Source organism: Botrytis byssoidea (assembly GCF_014898295.1).
Source record: "Botrytis byssoidea strain MUCL 94 chromosome Unknown BBYS_009, whole genome shotgun sequence".
In the NCBI taxonomy this organism is placed as follows: Eukaryota; Fungi; Ascomycota; class Leotiomycetes; order Helotiales; family Sclerotiniaceae; genus Botrytis; species Botrytis byssoidea.
This window is the reverse complement of record NW_024065850.1, coordinates 1,434,641-1,444,942: the sequence shown is the minus strand read 5'-3', so window position 1 is coordinate 1,444,942 and position 10,302 is coordinate 1,434,641. Positions and strand designations below refer to the sequence as shown.

General features: G+C 41.9%; 2 protein-coding genes across 2 annotated transcripts; one reads left to right on the top strand and one right to left on the bottom strand.

The window, feature by feature from the left end:
• Window positions 1-631: 631 nt before the first annotated feature.
• Window positions 632-4,002, bottom strand: EAE97_005570 (uncharacterized protein; the record flags this gene model as incomplete). The annotated part of the gene is made up of 2 exons (XM_038876082.1): window positions 632-2,878; window positions 2,932-4,002. 2 exons carry the CDS (start codon window positions 4,000-4,002, stop codon window positions 632-634), a joined length of 3,318 nt encoding a protein of 1,105 aa, XP_038733419.1.
• Window positions 4,003-8,201: 4,199 nt separating this feature from the next.
• EAE97_005569 (uncharacterized protein) lies at window positions 8,202-10,016 on the top strand (the record flags this gene model as incomplete). The annotated part of the gene is made up of 3 exons (XM_038876081.1): window positions 8,202-8,226; window positions 8,451-8,646; window positions 8,696-10,016. The coding sequence occupies 3 exons, from the start codon at window positions 8,202-8,204 to the stop codon at window positions 10,014-10,016; spliced, it is 1,542 nt and encodes a 513-aa protein (XP_038733418.1).
• Window positions 10,017-10,302: the final 286 nt, after the last annotated feature.

Below are 10,302 nucleotides of genomic sequence, written 5' to 3'. Positions count from 1 at the left end.
GCCGTTCATCAACGCGTAATCGCAAATTTCTTGAATATATCTCGTTTGATCTTCTATTCTTTCATTGTTTCCTCTCACTGAATAGCATTTCATGGACCGAAAGAAGCTCCATTTCACAATCGTTCAATGTGCAATCCCGTACCATCTGCAACGGGAACTGAAAATATAAGAATGAACAAGCGAAGGGAAAAAGTAACCGGGGAAAATCAATGGCTCGTATCCATATGCCGCTAAAACGCCCCATCCCCAACTATACGTTTCTTGTGATGCCCAATCCACCATGTCATTAAAAATCAATCGAGTATAAACCAGCCTCTAAGACGCCACCGCATGGTATGCATCAATGAAACCTCATAACCCTTATATGCATCCACCGACCCCTACCATAATCGCAAATGATAAACTCCTGATTGTAGCCATTTTTCATTATAGGGGTATTGCGCTTCCCTTTGCGCCAACATTTTTCAAAAAGAAAGCCGAAAGAAATAAAATAGATTGTGATGGGAAATAAAAATTGAATGAGAATGTTTTCTCAAGGTGCTCTTTCAAAGTGCCATCGATACATGTCGCACATGATAGAATGGCTTGCTTGTCCAGAATAAAGATTTATTGTCCCTTGGAGAATATTAGCTCAATTGCCTTGAGGTTGAGTTCCTGTGATAATCGAGGAGATAGCCATGGCACTTCGTGAAGTTGAAGATGATCCAAGGTTTGATGAATTGGACGAGGTGCCATTATTCTGGTAAACTTGATTCGATGAATTGACAGAAGCAACGTTATTCTGAGAGGCGTAACCCAAGTGAGGGGGAGGCAAGAGGGACGAAACATTATTGCATTGATTAAGATGGTTCGAAGAGCCGGAATTAATAGCATTATTGTAGTTAGAGTGGCCAGAGAAGTCGCTCGGAGAGTTGACAGAAGAGACGTTATTACTCTGAGACATTTGATTTGGATTTGCGTAAGGATTCATCTTGAAAAAGTCTTCTGGTGAACTGACATTCGCGCCATTCATGTTCTGAGAACGAGAGGCCATTGGATTGGCAGCAAAGTTGTTATTGCTGTAAGAAGCACTTTTCATGAAATCCCCATTATTGTTCTGAGTGCTGCGAGAATTATTACTCAACAGACCCATGGAGGAATTGGTCATGTTTTGAGAGCGAGGAGCCATGGAATTGGCGAGATTATTATTTGCGCTGTATGAACCACTGTTCGATGAACCCATGAAAGAGTTGTTACCGTTTTGAGGAAGCGGAGTCATTGAAATATTGCGGGAAGTAGTGCTCGATGAACCCATGTTATTGTTGTTTTGAGATAGAATTGACATTGTACTGGCAGGAAGCCCATTGTTTCCATAAGCGGGGTTAGAGGATATCATGGAATTATGATTCTGAGTAAGAGAGTTGATTGAGCTGGTAGGAAAACCGTTATTGCTGCGAGAAGGCACGCTCGTTGAACCCATCAGAGAACCATTATTGATTCCAGAGAGACGGGCCAATGAGTTAGTAGTAAAGCCATTATTGTGGGAAATGTTGCTCAATGAACTGACAGAAGGGCCGTTATTGTTATGAGAAGTGTTGAGCAAAGAGTCATTGGGGAGCGGAAGGCCACCAGGAAACGTCATTGTCGGATTGTTCAATGGTCGTAAAGCTGTAGCCACGGCGCTCTTGCCAGAATCAAATGAACCAGCGTGGATCATTGCAAGAGACGACCTATTGCTAGTGATTGGTGTTGGGATTTGATATCTTTCCAGTTGACTTTGCTGTGTGTTTTGTTGCAGACCTTGATTGCCATGTTGTCGAAGGGCATCGTTGGCTTGCTCAAAGTGTTCGAGATCTTGCCCAGTCATTTGAAAGTCTTCGTCTAAATTACCCCGGCTTGGTACGTCTTTTGCAGAAACGATGACTTGTTGATCATTCTTTCTCGACTGCTCTTGCTGGTAGACTTCTTGAATCTTCGGCTTCAATGCTCTCCAACCTCGTTCCGAGCCACCGTCTCTGAAAATTCGAACGGCTGCTTTGAATGGCTTGGTGTTGATGATGAAGTCCTCTGGAATATCTGGGAGATCTCGCTTCGCAAAAGTGAGGAAGAGAATTCTCCGGCTTTCGCGATTAGCATCATTCGGCTTGCGACCCTTTGCTCTTTTCTCACGGACTGCTGCTTCGATTTGTAAAACGAGTTGCATGACCTTTGCGTTCTCGGCTTTCTTTGCTTCGAAGAAAGCATCACGATCTTCTTCTAACTTTTCCATCTTCTCTTCCCAAATCTGGCGGGCGGTGGCTTTCTGGGCATCATTGTGGGTAGGATCCTCACGATATGGATCGGGTGTGAGTGCTTCATATTCCTTTATGATGTTTTCGACGTCGGCAATCAAGTAGTATTTGTATAGTCTGTGCGTCGACGTTTGAATTGCTCCAGGGTCTCCTTCTTCGACGTAATCATGAGGTTTGCCAAAAGAGTCGTACATGCTAACTGGAATGCACGCCAACAGTCTGTCAATGACAGGCAGGGAATAATTGTGTTGACGATGTTTCTGGATACGATCTTCTCTCTCGATCTTTCCCTTCCAACAGTTGAGACACCACCTCTTTTTCCAAGCCCAATGTGTTCTGCTAGCATCTTTGTTCTTACAACCAGGTTCCATGCAACCTTTTCCTCCTAGAAGATCAACATATTGCATTGCTGATAGCCCTGGAATTTCATCAGGCAAATTGTAACCATAGTTTTCCCTGCGGCAATTTATATGGATAGATTTCAAGTCTCTAACCCATCTGCACCAGCTGCGGCAGATAGTACGAGCCTTTCGGAGAAATATAGGAGGGCAAAATTCGAGAATGCGGATTACGACGTCTGCTGGTATCTCAAGTTCTTTCTTCTTTACCTTCACACAACAGTTAGATCTATCGACATATGTATCAGTGAGTGGGCACTTACTACCTCCAACTTATTTGTCTTTTCAGCGTTCTCAGCCTTTCCAGCAATCTTCAGTAGCCTTGCCTTCTTCGCAGCGGCCTTCTGCTCTTCTGTTTGCACCTTGCGCTTCCTCGGGTTGGTAGCTTTAGTCATTTCCGAGTCCATGGGTGTTTCTGACCGACTTTGCGTACTCGATCGAGATTCTACAACAAGTAGGTTTTCAGTTTGTGGGAGTTTTTGCGCCGGAGCCAAAGTTGGTAAAGATGAACTGGATAAAGCTGAACTGTTCGAACTCGTTCTTTCTAGATTAAGAATTAGGCCTTGTCCACCATAGCTTGAATAGGATTGATTTGCGAAAGTTCGAGAATCCTTTTGTAATCGAGCAATCATCTGCTGTTGAAAGTTGCTTCGATTCGCGGGGATTTGCGAGGCAAGAACTGAATCCGATCGGGAGAAAAGGTCGTCCATATTTTGGGGGTATTTAGTTGCAGGGTTATGTTGCTGAAGTTGAGGACGTAAAGGTTGATTCGAAGAGAGTGAATACGAATTATTGCTGGAGGGGTAAGCTTGTTGTTGAGTGTAGTTGTTTGTGTTCACTGCTCGTAATACATTGGAGAGTTGTGGAAGTTCGGTTTGACTTTGAGTGGCATTAAAGGAAGATTGTGGTCGATAACTGGAATTATTGAATGGTTGCTGTTGTATTGAATTTCCAGGACGTATGTGAGAGTTAACATTGCTCGTAGTCAAGGGTGAGAAAGCCATTTGATTCATTTGACCACTCATTGCAGACGGTTGAGAAGTTGAACTAATGATATTTCCAGAATATGGAAGCTGAATAACATTATTGTCTATCGTCATGCCTGTGGGTGATTCTAGATCTCGCATGGTAAGAAGGGTATTATATGTCTCATCACCAGAAAGTATTTGCTGAGCTGGGAAACTAATATTGTGACCTTCGAATGAAACACGAAGAGACTTTAATAACACTCCCTTGACGACGTCTCGAGCGATACTGAGCGACTCTCTGAATGCAGCTTCGAGATCGATATCCGTATCGCTCGATGCGAGAGATGATATAGGAGGAACACTCATGTTATGATTGGGTGTCTACCTCGTCTCAACAGATGGGTTATGAATGAGGTATGGGTGAAATTCAATCGACGGTGTTGAGAATGTCGAATCGCTTTTTCCCCACCCGTAATCAGTGTCAATGTGTAATGTTCATCCAAAGATTTCCCGGATCCGTACAATAATTTTTGCTGAAGGCTGAATATATTTACTAGAAATCAAATGAGATTTGATGGCGACAGGTATAATTATTTGAAAAGAAAGCCTTTTCTTTCCGCCGATGTGTGGTTGTCGTGGTGGATGGTGGATGATGTTGTTGTACGATTTCTCGAATTCTTTGAAGATGTGGGAGGAAATGGAATTGGGGGAATTGTGAGATGAGATTCTTAAGGACCACCGTATCGAAAGTCTGGAGCTAAAATTGGTTGTGGTCGTGGTTGTTCAATTTTTGACTGCCCAGTGATTTTAGCCCGAAACCTTTTTCTCCCTTTCCTTTCTTGACCGATCCTCCGATCCTCAGCCTCGGTGCCACCACTCTTTACAATTATTCAACTGACTGATGGATTGACTGACTGACTGAGTGGCGGACTGGTGGACTGGTGGATTGATAGACTGATAGACTGATAGACTGATAGACTGATAGACTGATAGACTGATAGACTGATAGACTGTACAGGCAAGGCAAGGCAAGCTCATCGATGCTCAACCCTATGTTTTCCGAGTGTCCTTACTGCTGTAATTAATGTCGCTGGAAGGGTAAACCGAAAGCAAATAATTGTAATCGCAAGAAAGATTAATTTATGGATTCGGATCGAATATCGAGTTGAAAGAGAAAGAGGGCAGAGAAAAGCTTCGATTTCCTGTTTTCAAATGAGTCGTGAAATCGTCTTTGCTGTCTTTGCTTTAAGTTGTTTAACAAGGTTTTAATCAATCGAGGAAAAGGCTACCCTTTGACTAATAATAGTAGATTGGTTCGCCCTTTCTTGGTGGTGTACGGTAGAGATAGTAGTATACTATAACATGAGGTGGGCGGTTAGTTTCCACAACAGGCGGTTAGAGGATTGAAGATGGATGTATGTGTGTATGTGTATGTGTATGTGTATGTGTATGTGTATGTGTATACCATAAAAATTGATTAGGATTATGATTATGATTATGATTTTGATGTTGTGTTGTGCTGTGCTGTATTGCGTTATGTCGTATTGTATTGTTTCGTACCAAGGTTTCAAGGTTTAAGCCGGAGAAGGACTCCCAGAATCAAAAGCTTCATAAGTTGGGTACTCACTCTGCAGGAGTAGAATGAGTGAAGATATAAATCCAAACAAATACCACATACCTTTCTGTCCACAAGTGAATGGAAACAATATCTAATAGACGATATTGATGAAGATGAAGGGGTAAATTTGTCCAAGAATCACCTGATAGGAGAATATGGAATGGGATGGTTCCTCGTGGTCAACACTACAAGTATTATTAGTGAATCAAGTCAGAGTACGAGGCAAAACGACTCATATCAAGGTTTTTAAAGCCACCCACCACAATTTAGTCGAGAAAAAGGAGGTTATTGATAAGATGTAAGACTTACTAAAGTTGGAGGGTCGTTCGTTCTGTTGTTTGCTTGCCTGCTTGCCTGCTTGCTTGCTTGCTTCCTTGATTGATTACTCAAACATCCTATTGATGGTTGTGACCTGGAAACAATTATTTCATAAAGTCTTTCTGATACCTGACAGGTATATCTCCTCGTGATGTACAACTGTACTTACAACAAGTATGCTATGAATTCATGACCCATATACAAGAAGATACTTGCGTAGATACTTGCATAGATACCTTCATTCAACACGTCAATACCTACCGGCCGACCCACCTGGGTATCCTACCCAATATACTGAATAACACATCGGCTTTTGGGGAAATATCATAACCAAGAATATGACGGAGTGCTACTACCTAGATCTCAAGCTAAGTACCAGTTGAGTTGGAAAAAGAAGGTTTATGGAATGAAGAGAAAGATGGAATACTTAGGCAAAAGCAAAAACGTTTAATTATCTCTCCAGATGAGAAGATGAAGATGTAGAATATCATGCTCTGATATGTTGTTGTCGATATACATAAACTCAACAAAAAAGAAGACTTGAAAATTTTCAATCCAAGACGCGTTTGTTCGCGCGTTCAACCTTCCCAACTTCCCTCTCCAGACTTTTTCATAGGTCACCTGTTCAAAAGACTGGTTGGCTACGAAAGAAGAAGAAGAAGAAGAAGAAGAGGTACCTTGTCTGGTCCAGCATTGATAGATAGATAGATCCATAGGTAGCCTTGTGAATGAGGCTTGTGATTATGATACGGGCACGGGATATCCGAGTATTCCGTGTTTACGAAGGTTGGAAGGGTGAGTATTGTAAAACACGGTAAAAAGTGGTCGAGCTCTTCCCTATATATAGAGGCTTTAATCAATTAAAACATTATGCTCTTTGAAAATTGTTATAGTGAACTAAAGCTAAAAAAAGTATTGTAAATATGGATTTCAATATACTAATATATTAAAATGAGTTTATTCCTTAATAATTCTATTAAATAGTTTATTAAAACCTTTAAGATCTTTGAAAGTTTTGTAAATCTTTATAAATAAATAAAAAATTCAAAGTCGAAATTTAAGGGAAATAGTTCAATATATGTTTGAATTATTTCAAGTAATAATAGAATATATAAAAACAGTTAAGTTTTTAATAAAAGTGGGTTTTACATCACTTATCCATATAACCACTATACATAGGTGGTCGAGGTGGTCCATTTAAAGTCAACTCTTTCTTTATCAAAACTGGAGCTGCTTCAATGATTTTCATTTTCTTGAATCCACAATATTGTATCGTTATGATGACTCTTTTCCAATAGTGCATGCTACTCCCCGAGTTACATGCATGAGATTCAAATCAAAAGCAGCATCGAACACTTCTTGAACTTTCTTCTACGGTGTAGACAAGGTTTCTCCAACAATTAATTACCTAAGTAGGAGTCTCACCAATCTGGGCACAAGGCTAGATAGATGTGAAGAGATGCTTGATATAATGGAAGAGGGATATATTTACTCACTTACATAGGTAATGCTCTCGTACTCAACAGCAACATTTCGGATATACTACAATTTTCCACCCGTAGAAAACTCTCCGATCCATATCTCTTCAGACCAATTTCAATTTCAATTCCTCATCCCACTCCCACTCCCTCGCGGTGCCTCACGAGTCACCCTCGCCCTCACACCCATCCAAAAATGGATGACTCCAAGATCCAGACTCATTCCACACCTTGCTGCGTAATACAAACCAGCAGAAAAGCCTGTCCTTCGTAGAATAAATGAAGAACTTCTCCGATACCGGTTTGGGGGAACAATGCTAAGCTCCCCCGCAAACACTTTAAATCTTGGAATTCTCCACCCAATCCACTGTTTTCAAGAGTCACAACGTCAAGATACCCAGTAGGAATTCCTTGGACTATGGATCTCCAACTTCGAAGGAAGATCCCCATGTTAGATACCTATCCTCCTTTTGTATTACACAATGTTCGGTGAAGATTTTCGATGATTCTTGGGTGGGAAACGTGGGCATGAAGCCAAAGTTACAGCAACCTCAATTCTTGCTTCAATGGAGAGTTTCCCCTGGTTTCTGCTACTGAGAGCTTATCAAAGACATTGAAAATGTTGATGTACATGTACAAAAGCAAAAGCGAAAGGCATCCCAGGTAGTTATACAAGCTACAAAACGACACTTATCACTCGTTACCCATTACCCGAGTCATATGGTATGGGCGTATGGATGTTGGATGTAGTAGAACAGTGAATGGCAACACGGCAAATCTCAAGAATATCCTCACTAATCAAAAGAAAGATGACTCTTCCCTTCCTCGGCTTCAATTAATTCGATGAACCTCCGAATTTAATTGCGGGGATAAACAACCTCATCCCTTGTCCACTTCTGCAGTAGGTGTCCGATCAATCACTAGTTAAATAAAGTATTCTCAGTCCGGAGTATGCACGCACGGTAAGCTTTGGTTTTGGTTGATTGAAAAGCAGCTCAATATCTCTTTTGATATTTCTTTTCGATTGTTCTCTCGTGCTTCTTTTATTACACTCTTACTCACCCGTGCATTTTGCCTTCTGGGGTAATATAAAGGTGTCCTGTTAATCGAGTTTGGCCTTTCGGCGGTAGCCAAGGAAAAGGAGTATCAAAATGGGTTTATTCGGATCAAAAAATAGTAAGTGCCAACTTGTTCTTTGCTAATAATTTATATCGTCACCATTGTTATTCTATCACAATAGCTTTCGGAGCTCCAGTATAGAAAACAGACTCGATGGCAGAAAATTTGTCTGGATATCTGATAGATCAAGTGATCTACCGAGGATACAATACCATATCTCAGCTCAGCTCAGCCCAACCCCAGAATTTTACGTTTTCCGAGGTGAGTCTAACTCGATCCAGAAGAAACGGGATCTTCCCCTCAACCCTCATTATCGGAGGATCAAGAAGCCGCCTATAAGGGAAACAATAGCTATGTACCAGATATTCCATCGGCGGAGGGTCAATCGGAATTCGATGAATTGCACGTGGTTTGTCCCCCGCATACAACGGAGGCAAAACTTATGCGAAAAATCGATTTACGGGTGATCCCATTTTTGTAAGTAAACTTTACTATGTATCTCGAATTTCCATTCTAACTGTAGTAGATGTATCTTGTATCTTTTGGCCTTTTTGGACAGAGTCAATATTGCCAATGCCAAATCTTTCAAACTCTCAACAGATTTGAAATTAACCGGCACGCAATATAACACCGCCTTGACCATCTTCTTCGTACCATATGTCTTCTTCGAAATTCCATCCAATATCCTCATGAAACGTCTGAATCCAAACATTTGGCTTTCGTCTCTCATGTTCTTGTTTGGTCTCGTAAGTATTTGTCAAGGGCTAGTACAAAATTTCTCAGGTCTCCTCGCAACCCGCTTCTTCCTCGGTCTATTCGAGGCCGGTATGTTTCCAGGTTGTTTCTACCTCATCGGTATGTGGTATAAACGATCTGAAGCTCAACGTCGCTACTCCTTCTTCTTCAGTAGTACCACATTGGCTGGAGCATTCGGTGGTCTTCTCGCTTCTGGTATTGGGAAAATGGATGGACTGAGAGGATATTCTGGCTGGCGTTGGATTTTCATCATTGAAGGAGTCCTTACCTGTGTTGTCGCTCTATCATTCTTCTTCCTCATTCCTTCATTCCCAGAAGATGCAAAATGGCTCACTCCAGATGAAAGAGCATACGTAAAAGCCCGTCTCCAAGTAGACCAAGGAAGAAGCGCAGCAGAGCGTAAAATCACTTTCAAAGATGCATGCAGGGTCTTCAAAGACTACAAAGTCATTCTCGGAGGCTTCATGTATTTTGGTATGATCATCCCAGCCTACGGATACGCATTTTTCGCCCCAGGTATCATCTCCACCTACGGCTACTCCCCAATCCAAACACAACTCCACAGTGTTCCTCCATGGGCGTGCGCATTCGCATTCGCAATGTGCATTGCTTTCGCATCGGATTTCACACGTCATCGATTCGCATTCACCATCGCGCCGATTTGCGTCGCAATCACCGGTTTCGCTATCCTTCTCACCGTTCACGATAATACAAAACTTCAATACGCAGCGCTGTTCCTCGTCGCCATGGGTGCATACTCGGCCATGCCAGTTATAGTCTGTTGGTTCAACATGAATCTCGGCGGTCATCACCGTCGCAGCGTGGGCACGGCCTGGCAAGTCGGATTCGGTAACATAGGAGGAATCATCGCTACCTATGCTTTCCTAGCGAAAGATGCTCCGGAGTACAGAACGGGATATGGAATCTGTCTGGGCTTTTTGTGTTTGAGCGCGATGTCGTGTTTGCTTTATTTCATAGCAGTCATGTTTGAAAATCGCCAGAGGGATAGGAGACCCAGGGATCTGGGTCTCACGGAGTCTGAGAAGACGGAGTTGGGAGATTTGAGCCCTGATTATAGGTATTTGTTGTAAGAGGGGTGTTTGACAGCTATGATGGTGAAAGGGATTGGCTGAAAGAAATGAAGTCGCAAATCAAAAAGTGGATTAATGTGCAATGTAATGAATTGAGAGGATATGATATGATATGGCAGTATACGAATCGGCATGTATAGCACAGAACGATCGATACCAAAAGTTAATGGCTGGGAAAACTTGAGTTTCGTTTAGTATGAAGGGGAGAGGGTATCTAGTTGATTATGGGTTCATGATTAATGAATTAAATATGATCTCTATCATTTGTTTTGAATTTAATCTTATA